Here is a 15,688-nt window from a genome sequence, read left to right as displayed (position 1 = left end):
ACAAGTAAAAAAGGGTGATTGTTTTATTGTCAGCAGAAGAAGCACAAGATTCTTTGGTTTGCTGACCAACAAGTGAAAACAAGAGACATTTTTCAAAATGGCAAATTAGAAAATCCAAATAATAATTTAGGCAGAAGTACATGAGTTTTTTTCACCAGGGGCCTCTGCAGGAACTGTAGTTCACAACACATTTTGCCCTCTGATGATCAAACACAAGGTGTTAGTCTCCGGTCTGGTCCCTCCAACAGAGCACCACAGCAGGTGAAGTCCAGGGTCGCACCTACTGGAGTGATGACGGACTGAGGCTCAGGAAGAGAGATTTCAGTTGAGAACCTAAACGATCATGAGGTTTTAGCACTTCAACAGGTGTTTTTAATCATTTTTGTACTTACACGTGTTGGACTGCAGCTGCTGGTGGGACCTCCCTTCAGTATCCAGCTGTGTGGAGAGTTGTTGCTTCACTGCACATGTTTCCATTGCTTCTCCACTGTGAGTTCCTGCTGCTTGCTGAGTTGCTTTGGCTCTGGATGATTGTAAGTGCAGGGAATTGGGGGAGGCTGTTGGCAGATGTCCCATAGGAGCAGAAGTCTTAAAGAGGGCACATAAGGTACCAGCAACAACTTCTCCTCCACCTCCACCATCTGCAGGTTCGGGGGTGTTTGAGGAGGCACCGGGGAGGGCGGCTGAAAACAGACTTTTGAATTGAAACTCGCCACACCTGCCAGCCATTCCTGCACCTTCTCTTTTCCTCTTTGCTGCCTCTGGTTCCTGGGAGTCAGGCTGATGACATGATGTTTCAATTGTTTTTAGATTTCGGACCAGAAAGGTGACACAGTCTTTAAACTGAGCACCTCTCTGAGATGGAGAGGATGGGGAATCCGGGGAAGCTTCTTCGGAGGAGGGCGGCTTGGTGGGAGCAGCCCTTTGTCCAGGTGGGCTGGAAAAAAGGCTTTTGAATCCTCCACACAAGCCCTGTTGTCGATCAAGGCGTCTCACAGTCTCGGGCGATGACTGATGGTTCTGGGATGGGTAGTTATGACTCGACACATCCACGACAGTCTTCATTTTGGCTCCAAGAGTAAAGCTTTTATCATGTTTGGGCGTCAGTGGGCCATCACATATCTTGCTCTGACTCCTCAATGGTGGTTGAAGACAGCTTGCCTTTGAAGGCTTATCAACTGGGCTTAACTGAGTGTTGGCAGCTGCAGCCGGAGAAGATGCTGGAACACAGACTTTGGCCACAGGGGAAGTGGAAGGTGGGTTCGAAAAGCTACTAAGGGATTTGTATGTACCTAGCACTGCAGCAACAGAATATGGAGCTTCGCTGAGGTTTGTCACTGTAGGATGTGTGGGTGGAGCGGGGGCAGCTGGGCAGCTCGGTGGAACCTGACTTGCAGAGTATGAAAAGAGGGCGGGGACAGAGTGACGAGGTCCAAGCACAGCTTCAACTGAATAACACACTGGCTCTACAGGCGCTGAAGCTTTTGCCGGTGAGCCACCAGAATGGGGCGCATCATTGTCTTCCTCAGTGTCCTCAGATGGCTCTTCGGCATGGTCCACCTCAGAGTGAGGTTCCAGGCTGTTGTAGAACTTTGGCCTAACGGAGACAAAACAGACTTTAAAAAAAGCAGTGGCACTGTGAACTACGGACATCAGGAGAGCACGCACATGGCTGGATTCAAAACATCCAGGGGCTTGTTCTCTTCCTTCTGTTCCACAGAAGGGGACTCCACATCTGTGTGCTGCTTCTGCTCCACTTTCATTAGACGCTCTCTGGCTTCCTGTTCCATCCTCATTGTCTGGAGCAAAAAGACGCATTAAATTTCAAAGACAATTCCATGACTTGGAATTCAGCCATTGACTGGAACTCACAGCCTCCAACAGTGGCTCGGTCACACTGGTGAGTGGGTCATGGGAGAACTTGCAATTCTCTCCGTTGACACACAAACCCTTCCGATGAAAGAACTTGCAGGGGAACGACTGTGCAAGGGAGTTAAGAAAAAGCAGGTAAATCAGACACTCACAAAGAACACTGGTTGAATATAGACCCAAGAAAAGTGTTGTGCACCACTTTGGACAAGACACACCAGGTAACATTGCTGTCAAAGACTCATGTCTTTACTTTCAAATGGCTGTGGCACCATCCTACCCAGAAAGCCATCAGGCTGCTGAGACCTGAGGGTAGCGCACATACAACTGTCATTACGGCCTCCAGCATAGCTCTCGACTCAGAAGCACCTGCTGAATTTGGTGCAGCCTTACAGACGATGATTTCAAAAAAATCTTTGGGAATGCAGGAAACAAGACCTTTCTAATGTTGCATGCCTCGATTATGATTATAGATGCTAACCACATTCAATAGATGAGTTCAGTGAGAGGGAGCGAGGTGGGCAAACACGTTTGAAGTGGGAGCTGTTTGTTTATGTTTGTTTGAAAGTGAGTTGGACAGTGATTTGCTAGCAGGAGCGTATTAGAGCACGAGCCTCCCTCAAAAACGCTGAAAAATAAATGTTGCACAACATACTGGCAGAAACACTGAACCATCAGATGGCAGGAGTTTGCAGTCATAAATATGGAAATGAGTGAAGGACGAAATTCATCATCTCAGTTTGCTTGTTCGGGTCATCTCAGGGTTCATGTTCTGAAACAGATCTTAGTCGTGCTTTTGTCTTTCATCCAGTTATCGTTCAGATACATTAAAATTCAATAGGCACCTTACCCCACAAGGACCCTGAGACAGATGGACTCTGTTGTGAAGGAGTCCAAGCCTTGAGTGGCTGGTATCCACTAACATGGTGCCCATTACATCGATCGCAATTTACTGGTCAATCGCAAAGACACCATCAGCAGATTGCATGGTGCACACCAGGAATCACGATGCCTGTAGCAGCCGTCACCAAACTCTTCCACAGAGGGCTGCAGGGTTTTGTCAATCCAGAGAACACCTTTTTACCAACGCGGTCTCTGATGACTGTAACCAGCTGATTGTCAGTCTGGTGATGCTTGTTTCTGCTGACACCTCATTGGTTAACAGTGTGTGTTTGAATACCAGTGCCTTCCTGGCCCGATGAGGACCGGTTGGCCCAGCCCTGGTCTGGCATGTGAGATGCCATCACTCTGCCATCACAACAACAGACTCAGTGACACAGACTTGAAATGAACCTGAACAGTTCCCATGATGCCCTGCTGCCCTGTCAACCAATCACTTTTACAGACATCATGCTGCCAAGGCAGTGAGCTTTGTCATATCAGACCAATGAAATTACAGGCCTTTTACACCAAGAGGCTCAATGCTCCCTTAAGGATCCCTGGGCACTTCTCCAGTGTTCCACCTGCTCCGCCCATCTCAGCAGCAGGCTTCGGGAGCATGTGAGATAAAAAAAAAAAAAACCTGAGGCAGCGTGAGGGACGTGGTCCTACATAACCTGAAATAAGGTTTCAATAGAGCCATGGCTGTCCTACCAGAAGCTGTTTGATCTCAGCAAGAGGGCTGAAAACCACTCAAAGGATATTGTGCATGTAGGGGCAGCTGTCTCCTCGTGAGCAGAAGCCTACCACGTAGAACTTGCACATTTCTTTGATGAGACCATTGTGGACCGGAGCATGCACCATCTGGCAGTCATCGCCCTGTGATGAACAACACAAATGAGCCCAATGCAACATGTACATACATGCATTCCATGAGCATTCTCGCACAGAGGTCTGAAGTTCTACCACTGTAGTGAATTTCTTTTGCACAGTACTAATGACTTTCCTCACATTAAAGCATCACTGTTGGACCTAATAATAAACAAAGACAGACCTTGATGCAGTTGCCCCAAATGAAATGCTTGCATAATATCTGTCCATCCACCACCAGGGCGTTTTGATCCTTAAACTCCTGAGTCATGAACCTTGGTCTCGCCGGCGCACTCTGCCGGTAAAGACAACATTTGGTCACAACCAGACAGCTCTTCAACGTTCCAAACAAGTGTGTTTCATTATAAACCAGCCACATTAAAAATACATACTTCACCTTATTTCATTTGAGGTGAGTGCTTTTTTGAGATCAAATGAGGATTTGCTACACGACAAATAGCTTTGTCTACACATTCAGCGTGGACTTTTGATCAAGAGGTTTCAGTGACTGAATTGGATGTTTACATAGGAACACCAACACATGAGGGACAAAAATGAACATAATAAATACATAAATAAACAATCTAGTAAATAATTCTATGGTATCATTTTATGTGATTATTATATAACAGCATTTCCTCATTTATGCATGGGTTTTTAGTATACTATTTGCTACTAATGTTTCATTTTTAGGACGAATATAGGCAATTTTATCTAATTTCTGTATTACTGTATGTTTACATTCATCTACATTTCCGTCTCAATTTAGGCTGGGGAAAGGTAAATATGGAAAAAAAGTGGGCGAGCCTTATTCCACTCTGAATGAGGATTGGTTACATGGTCGATGTGATTGGCTCAGGTGCAACCTCCTCAACTTCACTGCCATGTTTCACAGGAGTTCAGGGGCTCCCCACTCGATAAAGGGTTGAATGTAACGGTGCTGGGAACATTTTTTTGTGGAATTGCAGATTATTATTATTGTTATTATTAGATATAACATAGTCTCAGACAGAGAATGAAAAAAAGGGCTAAAAATGGGAAAGCAAAATTATTATGTGAGCAACTGTGTGTCCTTCACCAGTTTGACTCACAAAGCTGCCGCCTCTTTGGCCTCTTCCCCGGTTCTTCTGCCCTCTTCTGGGTCCATCAGCAGTTTTGGACTGATGATTTTGTTGACCTATATGGGATTTCTTCGGCATTTCAGCCAATGCGTCAAGAATTGGTAAGGAGAAACATGTCAAGAGAAGAAAAAAGTGGTCATGGTTAAATAATCTCTCAATAACCTTTTTTGAATCGTCACAAAGAACAAGTGTGCAGGCTAATAACACTGACCAACTAGTGGGCAACATCCAGGCAGAGTTTAGTATCTGCTTCAGTTATATTTTCATTGTCATTCACATGGTCAGAATATGTTTCATTTATGTCAGTGTTTGGCAGGATAAGTGGTTATACAAGCTTCAGGTATGTTTCTCATGGTAGTGTTCATATCAGAATGTGCAGCTGTAAACACTTGAACTCACATATAAGAAACTATGTCAATGCTGGATTGAAGTGGTTCTGACATACAGGGGTTGGACAAAATAATGGAAACACCTTAAAGTTAAAAAGCTTTACGGTGTTTCCATTATTTTGTCCAACCCCTGTAGTTGAATCAGGTTCTTTTGCTGATGCACGCAGACGTGTTGCCGTGTTGCATGTGTATGGTTTAGCACAGTGATTCTTAACCACTGGGCCAAGGCCCATGGTTGGGCCACGAGCGCCTTCAAAAGGGACGCTTATTGTTTAACGCCTCTGGGCGGTGGGGGCCACAATAAGCTTGGTTTTAATATATTTGTCATATATGGTGGCAGTAGTGTGCCATTGAAATGACTCTACAGCTGCACATTTGTGGTAGTTAACAATGCAGAAGGTCGTAAAAACAAAAAAAGATTTGTTTTCAAGACCTCACAGTTTTTACCAACTGTAAAAAAGAAGCAGTTTTTAACTTTTGAAGTACACTTCATTTATATCACATTTACATTAGATTAGACGGCCTATATTAGTCCCACAGCGGGGAGATTTGTTTATTTTGAGAATAAAATATTTTTATTTTATGATATTTAGACATAGTTTTCATGCATTTTTTTCAAAATTTCTAGTTTGCATCAAGTGTAATTTTTTGTAAATTTGATGAATATGACTTGTGTTCAAAAGAAAACTGAACACAAATTAAATCAAGAGTTATGAATCAGTTCTGTAACTTGAATGGGCCCCAGGCCCATTTGGTCTGGAAAAGGTGGGGCCCGAAATCAAAGCGGTTAAGAACCCCTGGTTTAACAGGCTTGCTCTGCCATCCAGATTTCCAGACAGGCGTTCCTCTTGCCATACGACGGACATCATAGTGGGTTAAGTTTAGAGGGCAGCTCGGCTATCCTGGACTACACCACAATTGACGTTTGTGGCTGCCCTGCACCGCCTTTTGCAAAGCAGTGACTCACATGAAAAGTTTCTTCTGATTTGCGTAGGGCGCAGCATCAGGTCAACAACACATGAGAGTAACGCTGATGATGCAGTTATAGAGACCAATACCAGTGAAGTGACACAATATAGTGATTTTGTCTTTCATACTGGTTAAATAAAAGCAGAAACCACTGTTATGTATGTGATCCATCACTACGGAGAAAATGTTTAATCTACATTTCTTCTGATTTATCACAGACTTGCAATATGTTTATTTTGTGTCTAATCACGCACAGTGAGAGAGAGAGAGTGTCTGCAGCGTCGCTCACACCCACAGACCACTGGAGTGTCTCATATTGACTCTCTGCTCCACTGAATTGAAGAGACCATATGGTGATCAACAAGTTTAGTTTCTAGCCAACTAACCTTAAATCGTGTTGATCATGAATCTGATGAGGATCCAAGTCTGAGGACCGCGACTCTCATTGGGATTGAATGCAGGTTGCGGTGCGAGGGTTGACACATGCACATGTTAAACGTGATTCCATTTATTTAGACAATTCACCGGAAGTACTTTTTGACTAATTTCCTGTGTAAACCATCATCCCAACTACAACATGACGAAAACCACACTCATTTTTTGTGTTTAAACTTTCATTCTATTTCCGACTGCATGGCTCAAAATTGCCTGGCTGCGTGCTCAGGCTAACTCTTTGCTGATGGTCTGGATGTACAATTCAAAGGTGAAATTAGTCCTAGACAAGTCCTTGTCGGAAAAACTACATTTTCCTAAATGACTAGGCTAAGGTCCAAATGCTCATATCAGCCCTTTTGATGAGTGATATCGCTTATCATTATAGCTTTGTGATATAAAGACCTTAGCCAAATGCAGTCTTTTATCCTACCTCTCTTCCACTTAGTTGCATCACCTATATATCCATTCGATTTCGACAAAATTCTCATGTTGCGTCATTTCTTATTTTAAAGTCCTCATCCTCAAATTGAGGTGTAACCTTGTGGGGTCATACAATCCTTATAAGCACGCACACACACTTTTACTTACAAAGTTGTTGTCTCGCCGGCCTCTTCCACGGTTTGTTTGTCCTCTTTTGGGTCCTTCACTGGTCCTGTACTCATAATCCTGTCCATTTCCGTGGTCATTCTTCAGCTGTTAAAGCAAAACATTCAAATTTAACGGGGGAAAAAAAATACTGATATCGGAAGTGAACCAAAAAAAAATAAAAAAATCGATCCGATTGAAAATATAATTTAATATATACTACTCTACTTCCTTCAATAGCAATGACTTAAGACTCAACTGGGACATCTTGCTTCAAATGACAGCAGGGTCAACGCAACACCTTGCACCTGGTGTGACCAAGATGCTAAATTAGTTACCGCAGATGGCTGATGTGCGTTTAATGGTCCTCTCATGCTGTTGAAAGTAACTTTTTAAATCTTATTTGTAAATCAGATTGGACCATGATTTTATCAGCACAAGCAACAAAACTTCGATGGGATTCTCATTACAATAACTCAGCCTTACACTCTAAAATAAACCCAGGTCACCCCGGTATAATTGTAGTGGTCAATGGCTTAAACATTGTCCCAAACAACAAAAAGCCATGAAGGCGTAGCAGACGTTGGTTTGGACTGAGAAATCCAGCAGCATGTTCAAACTTCTGTCCTTCAAACATTTCCTAGCAAGCACCCGGCAAAATACCAACAGTAGTCAAACAATGGTTCCCTGACACGTCTAACTGGACATTTTGAGGGTAAGAACAAATTCCAGCATAGTGCGGTCATTTTAACCTTCAAGGGCTTTCACTTACCTTTTTAGACAAACTGGATTCAGGTTGAAAGCTCTGTCTGCCGCCTCTTCTCTTGCAGCCCCTCGAGTCCCTGCAAGTATAGAGATTCATGAGGAAAACTTACTGACAGAGGTGGTGGGTTATAAACAACTAGCACTGGGCACAACCATGTAGCACCATTCGAGCAAAGAGGGACAAGGCTATTTCAGCAAAGAACAAACTCTAAAAACATCCAGAACACCAGTCCTGTCGGTCATGCTTAATGTTGGTTAAAGAACTTTACACACCAGCTGAGGTCATCTGCATCTTAGGGTGAAAACTGAGCACCACACAAAGATACATGCCATTGTAAAAGACACACGATATAGCAGATACAACAAGGAAACAAAAGGCACACGCAAAAGGCAATCCCAAATAACACACTAATATTGTGAACTGTGAGCTCAAACAGTTTATTACAGTTAATAATAAGCATCCATGACACCGTCTCAGGTAGTCTTGACTTCTCCATCAGTCAAGCAGTTCAGTGTCCACCTGCTGATGTTTAATATGTTCTCTTGCGACTAAAATCCATGTAGTCTAGATATTATTACACAGAATAGCACAAAGTGCGTTAGAACGGCATGTCAACCTAGAAGCAGGAATCGCCAGTACAGAAGTTCAAAGTCAAAAGCAACAAAGGTAGTTAATGTCACTTAAGAAATATGCTTCACAAATAACTGAATAAACCGATACATGTGAAGCTAACCTGGGTTTGTAACAAGTTACTCTTTAATGCACCCGTGGCTGATAATGAAGTGAAACATGCAGCCATCAGAGAAAGAACCAACCATGGTATTATGTTCGACACTAACTCAAAGTCACCGATACCTGGTCGTGAAGGCAGGTGGTCCTGCTCTTCTGGAACCCTCTTCAGTCGAAGACAATTTGCAAAAAAGATTTGCGAAATCCATATAATATATGTTTCCAAAAACTATCAAACAAAAACGGATCGAAGTAAACAAAATATCTAAAAGAATACAAATTCAACAGCTCGTTCGTCTCATTCAACACGTTTAAGGCAAGAAAAACCATCAAATTCACAAACATAAAAACTATCAATTCCTCTGTATTGGCGAGACATGCTTCTCAGGCGCCCACGACTTCTTCTGCTGACCAATAAAGCCCATCTTCTTCGCGTTATGTTGAGAATAGTGACGTTTGACAGTTTGGCATTAGCGCCATCTAGTGATGGGGATGTACAAGACGGCGAACGCTCAAATTTAATGTGTGTATGTAAACGAATACTTTCATAATTAAATGTCAGATAAAAGAGGAATCACATTGAAATAATAAATACGTGATCAAAATGCTCCACAATGACATGACAAATGAACAATGTGTTTGCCTAGTGTTTATCATTCTTACTAATATATAAGTTATTTCCACAGTTCATGTCATTTTAAATATTTGTTTTACAGCCTTTTTGCTGGAGATTTAGTTTATTATCTTCCAAAAATAAAAGAAAATAAAAATAAGTCATAAATATACATATGAAACTTTCTGTTGAATAGTTAGCCCTTCGTTTTAAGGTCAGGAAAATTTGCGGGGAGATGGAGTGAATGATTATATATTATAAGGACTGTCCTACATTCTGATTAGTTTTGTAAACATTTCTCTAGAACGTAAAACAGAATGCATTCACTCGTTCATATACAGGGTGGGATGTAGGAGGTACTGCTAGAGTAGCAGTTTGTATTATGAAACTGAACTGAATTACTATTTGGCGTTTTGGAAGCAGGAGAAATATCATCGGCAGACCTAAAATCAAGTTTTTGGTCTCTCTCACAGTTTATGACCACTGGTGCCAGCGCTTGTCGAGGACATATGACTTAGTGTTTAAAAGAAATGGGAATGGAAGGTAGTTCCGTTGTCCGGTTGTTTCTTCACTTGTAAACCATGATGATATTAAATAAAGTTGCATTTATATTGTAGCGACCTTGGTTAACTGTGTCACAAAGGACTGTGGGTAGTGAACTTGTGGTTGAAGGGTTATTTGGGGTTCCAGTAATGTTAAATGTTCAGACCATGACTGAAAGGATGAGTAATGCAAATGACTCGCTCTGTTCACTGGTTCAAGTTGAAATAAATGATTGTCACGCTACTTGAGCTGCCTGCTTCTTAGACTACGCTACATTGGTGTCAGAAGTGGGATCGCCAGTATGACATCCTGGACTGAAGTTGATGAGCTAAACTCGAAGACCGTGGGCTGATTGAGAGAACTTCACCGTCGGGAGGATGCCATAACAGGGGATACCACCATGGAAGCAGAGCGGCCAGTGGAGCATCCCAGGAGCGCCACATCGCCATCTGTAGTGGTCGCCGGTACTACCACCACACAAGCGGAGAGGCTAGTGGAGCATCCCAGAGGATCGAACCCTGTGGTGAATGCCGGTACTACCACCATTGGAGCAGAGGGGCCAGTGGAGTATCCCAGGCAAACCTGGGTGACGCTGAGGACAGCCATTCAACGCCGGTTTGGTCGAGTCATCCATACTGATGACGCCAGGGACCTGCTTGCCAAGCGCAGAATAGGTGTTGGTGAGAGTTTGAGGTCCTTTGCTGCTGATCTACGCACCTACACACGGCGGGTCACCCCACCTTCGATGAGACTGTACAGGAAGAGCGAGCTGTTCAAGCATTCATCAGAGGTCTTCAGCCTGAACGTCTCCAAGAACATCTCCGACTGCATGCTCCCAGCACCTTGACTGCAGCATTGGCAGAGGCTGAGCGAGTGGAACATGTCCTATGCCCTGGAGGACATCACAACAAGGGCGCCTACCGGGTGAGCCAGGCCACCGCGGTGGACAGCGACGAGGAAGCCACTGTGCACCAGGTTTCCTCCGCACGACAGCGCCGCCAGAGAAGACCTGAGGAAGGATGCTACCGATGTTGGGCACCTGGACACATTGGCTGCAACTGCCTTGCTCCATCACCAAGGGGCCAGGCATCGATGGACCACGTGTTGGACGTTTGGGTCACCACAATGGAATGTGAACTGGAAGGTACCCCCTGTTGGGCCTTGGTGGATAATGGTTCCACTACTTCTCTGGTACGCCCACAGACCCCGTGTAATTCCACCAGACAGCTTCTGCCAGGATGGAGCACCACCAGCAGTGTATCACAACCGTTACTGGGGACCGTGCTAAGATGTTGGGAACAAGAACACTGGGAGTGGTGCTGGGCAGGCAACAGACTCAACATCAGTTCTGGTTGGCCAGTATCCAGGACCCATGCATCATCGGTCTTGATCTTCTGGACAAATGGGGGGCTGTGGTGGATGTATCCAGATCCACACTTTGTCTGGGCACGGAAATTTTGGTCCTCCACAAGTCCAGTGACTGCGAGATCCCTAGCCAAGCGTCAGTGAGAACGACTTCATTAATGGTGGCAGCAACACCCCCGCTCACACTCCAGCTGCAGGCCGTGGAGACCGAGGGAGCCATGATCGAGCTTCTTGAGAGGAGCTGTCAAGATTTGGACCAGGGGCAACAGGAACGGCTTAAGACACTTCTGCAGAACTTCAGAGATGTTTTCGCCGTCAAAGATGAGGACTGTACTCACACCAACCTGGCTTTTCATGGCATAGACACAGGGGATGCCCGGCCTATCCGCCGCCGCCCATGACGCCTTCCCTTAGCCAAGCGTTTGGCTGCTCAGCAGAAGGTGGAGGAGATGCAGCGAGCTGGAATCATAGAGCCCTCATACAGCCCCTGGGCAGCTCCTGCAGTCCTGGTTCACAAGAAAGATGGAATATGGCGGTTTTGTGTGGACTACAGGTGCATCAATGATGTCACCCGGAAAGATTCGTATCCGCTGCCAAGAATTGATGATGCCCTGGACTATGTTGCGGGCTCTTCTTGGTTTAGCTCCCTCGACCTTCGCAGCGGTTATTGGCAGGTGGAGTTAACTCTGGCGTCTCGCCCCAAGACAGCGTTTTCCATCGGTCAAGGACTGTGGCAATTTACAGTGATGCCATTCGGGCTATGCAATGCCCCTGCAACCCCATGGAGAAAGGTTCTGGTCAATATCCCTCGCAACCGCTGTGTAGTGTACCTCGACGATCTTTTGGCTCATGCTCCTGATTTCCAAGGGGCACTCCAAAACTTGCAGGACGTCCTTCAAGCCATCCGTACCAACACCGTGGAGCTTCGAAGTTTCTTGGGACTAGCATCGTATTACCGCAGGTTCATCAAGGACTTCGCCACCATTGCCAGTCCCCTGCATCAGCTGACGCAGAAAGGCCAAGACTTTAAGTGGAGTGACGCCTGTGCTTCATCATTCACCCAGCTGAGATCTGCTTTGACAGAAGCTCCAGTGCTGGCCTTCTGATGCCAGCAACATAGGTGTAGGGGCCGTGCTGTCACAGGAGGGAGATCATGGTGAACACGCCATCGCATACTTCAGCCGCGCCCTCAGCAAGCCAGAAAGAAATTATTGCGTCACACGACGAGAGCTGCTGGCCGTTGTCCTGGGTCTGCGGCATTTGCATTTGCATATTTGTAAGGTCAGAGGTTCATCCTGCGGACTGACCGCGCTTCACTCACCTGGCTGAAGAATTTTAAAGAACCTGAGGGGCAGCCTGCGCGTTGGATGGAGATCCTTCAAGACTATGATTTTGACATTAGACATCGGGCGGGAAGACTCCACAACAATGCAGATGCCCTGTCCCGGCGGGAAGGGAAGAAGTGCAGGTTTTGTCAGCGTTTGGAGAATTGTCACTCACAGGATCTCAGGGTGGCTGCATTGCAGGCTACAGAGACATCCAGCGACGATGACTGCGAGACAATCGATCTCCAGCGACTCAGAGGGGAGCAACAGTAAGATCTTGTCCTCTCCAGGGTTCAATCATGGCTGGAGGCTGGTCGACGACCAGAGTGGTCAGAGGTAGCAGCACTTGACCAAGAGACCAAGGCATTAGACTCCCAGTGGGCCAGCATCATAGATCAGGATGGGCTCATTTACTGTCGCTGGACATCTCCAGGGGGTCAACAGAAGATCCTTCAGCTCCTGATTCCTCGCACCCTGAGAAGTCAGGTGCTTAAGTTGGTTCATGGTGCGACAGGGTCGGGACATTTTGGGGTGGCCAAAACCCTGCACCGGTTGAGAAGGCGGTTTTATTGGCCAGGTTGCTGGTACGACGTGGAGTTGTTTGTTCACCGCTGCGACGCATGCACAGCCAAGAAGGGTCCTACCAAGCAGTCACGTGCCCCTTTGCAGCAGTACCGGGTAGGAGCACCATTTGAGAGTGTGGGAGTTGACATGCTGGGTCCATTCCCCCTGTTGCTCTGTTCACCGACTCCGTGAGATCCAGTAAAGTCTAGTTGTGTGTTATGGAGATGATAAATAGACGTTATGTATTGTAAGTGTAGGTGTAGGTCATGTCGTGTTCTGTATGTTGAAAAGGTAAGATGTCTGAATGTTCTCTGAGTAGTTGTTGTTTGAGTTGTGTCCGGTAACTCTTGTCCAGTTCGTCTGTGGTGTAATCTGTGTCATATCATTAACTGTTGTTAATGGTTTCGTTCTTTGGTTTTGTGAAAACAGATTGTAAATTGTTTGTCCATGCGTTTAAACTTGGACATTGTTTTTTTTATACTAATTGGAGTCGTGTTCTGTATGTTGAAAGAGTAAAAAGTCCATCCACAGCTTCAGAACCGTAGCCACTCGTCCTCTTTTCGCTCCACCCTGCACATCAGACCCCAAGAAACACAACGCAGAGTACCGGCGGGTACAGCGTCGACGAGGCAGCAGACCGGCGTACAAGTTTGGGTTACATCTTTTGTGCCATGACCCCTTGCTGGTGGATGTCGTGAGACAAACTTTTAAGACTTTTCTCTTCTCAATCTGTTGTCGACATTGAGGAGTAGTGAGATGTGCTAACCTTTGACTACGTAACAGCAAACGGTGCTGTTATACTGATGAAGGGTTAGAAAGTGTTTGTGTTTCAGAAGAAGATATTGCAGTGTGACATTTGCTTGAATTGTTGGTACCACAGTTGTCATATATTATGGCACATAACATTAATTGGGAAACAGAACACTCATATGTAGTGGACATCCCTGGTCAACTTTTCCCAGAAGAAACGAAGGGGATGAGGGAAAACAGCAACACCCAAAGTGCCTGTCCAGAGCCAGTGGCGCGGCTCAGGCCTTATTATCCGCCCCCCCCACAATTCCTAAATTCCACTGAACGCCTCAGAACACTCCTCATCTGGCTCCTTGGCAGTCAACTCCACCACCTCCAGACCTCTCAAGACATTACAGTCATCAGGACGCAACTCATCTAGCATCACTGGATTACAACCATCCTGGTCCCAGGCCTGATCAAGCTCAGCCATTCTCCACTCCAGCGTATCCAACACACTCTGGACCCCACCGCACACAGTCAGTCCCTGGTGCCAGGATGGCAAATACAGTCCAAGTCTTTTATCCAGGACACATAGAGACGATGGCACCACAGCCCTCCAGGGTGGCAAATCCCCAAATTGCATACGGCAGTTTCCTGCAGACCCATCAGGTGAAAAATGTGCAAATGTTCAGTGGTAACACTGGCGGTAGGATTATCAGAGATATGCAGTATCTTCTGGATGCTATAGAACTTCCCTCACATTTGCGCTTCCCAAGTGTAATGCGACACCTGAGCGGGGAGGCCAGGAAGTTGGTTTTGAACCTTCCGTTGCATGAGCAGAATCCAGCCAGAGCCTTTGAGGAGTTGAGGGCCGAATACAGCGAGGCACAAAGCTCCCTGGATCCACTGGCTGATATCTACGAACTCAGTATAGTAGTCGGCATGTTCATATGCAATAAGTCTTGAGGCTACACTGCGTGCTGTTGAAGAGGATCAAAGAGGTGGCCATCCTTTTCCTGACAGACAACAAGCTGACCATGCAGTTTCTACGAGGACTGGCAGACGATGAAGTGTATATGCAAATCTCACCCATGAAGCCCAGATTGTTGACTTTCAAAGAGCTGCAGGAAGAGCTGAGAACCCTGAGCCGAGAGACTAAAACGTTTCAGTTCAGACACAGTCCGAAAAAGATGTTCTCTCAAGTTCATGTGGCTGGACATCTGGCTGACATAAAGGGAACTGAGACGTCCACAGAGTTAACGGAGTTAATGGAGATTGTGAAGAAGCTGGCCTTGAATCAGGAAGAGCAGATGAAAAAGCTGTTCCAATTGGACTCCAGAGATACAGCTCTCGGATGCCCTGCCCTCTCCAACGCCATCACAGGCTCGTGGTCAAGCACTTCGGAGCAGAGAGGTATGTGTGCTACAGATGTGGTCGGGTTGGGCATATAGCAAGAGTGTGTAGGTCAGTTCTGTTAAATACTGATCACATGCAGGCTCCTCCACTAGTGCCTACACAGTCATCGACGCCTGCCGACGGTGGGGCGACATCCCTGCCACCTCAGCATTTAAACCACTAGGATCCATGGTTACTGGGGCAACCATGGATACAAGGCAAGTCCCCCCACACAAAGTGAAGACCAGCAAGAGAGAACTGCTGCAGTTTCTGGGTTTTGTCGGCCACTACCGCCGTTATGTGCAGGATTTCTCTGCCATAGCTGCTCCATTATACCGCCTCACCACAGGTGATCCTAGAAAAAGAGAGGATGAAAGAGAAGTGCTGGCCCAGACCCACCATTTATTTGGACAGATGAGTGTGATTTAGCTTTTCTTACTCTAAAACAAAAGTTGGTGACTGCTCCTGTCCTCTGCTACCCCAACTACAGTTTACCTTTTGTCCTGCAAACTGACGCCTCAGGTGAGGGCCTGGGGCCA

The 15,688-nt window shown here is 45.8% G+C and overlaps 1 protein-coding gene across 1 annotated transcript; it reads right to left on the bottom strand.

Annotated features, from left to right (window-relative positions):
* Positions 1–19: 19 nt before the first annotated feature.
* LOC128754709 (zinc finger CCCH domain-containing protein 6-like) lies at positions 20–9,026 on the bottom strand. Its single transcript, XM_053857516.1, has 10 exons — positions 8,739–9,026; positions 7,890–7,959; positions 7,121–7,225; positions 4,710–4,808; positions 3,803–3,913; positions 3,513–3,627; positions 1,873–1,982; positions 1,669–1,799; positions 393–1,597; positions 20–333 (listed from the first exon to the last, which is right to left on the bottom strand). Exons 1-10 carry the CDS (start codon positions 8,819–8,821, stop codon positions 281–283), a joined length of 2,082 nt encoding a protein of 693 aa, XP_053713491.1. The 5' UTR covers positions 8,822–9,026; the 3' UTR covers positions 20–280.
* Positions 9,027–15,688: the final 6,662 nt, after the last annotated feature.

Source organism: Synchiropus splendidus, chromosome 2 (genome assembly GCF_027744825.2).
Source record: "Synchiropus splendidus isolate RoL2022-P1 chromosome 2, RoL_Sspl_1.0, whole genome shotgun sequence".
Classification (NCBI taxonomy): domain Eukaryota; kingdom Metazoa; phylum Chordata; class Actinopteri; order Syngnathiformes; family Callionymidae; genus Synchiropus; species Synchiropus splendidus.
Note: the sequence above shows the minus strand (reverse complement) of the source record. Positions and strands in the feature narration are given on the sequence as shown.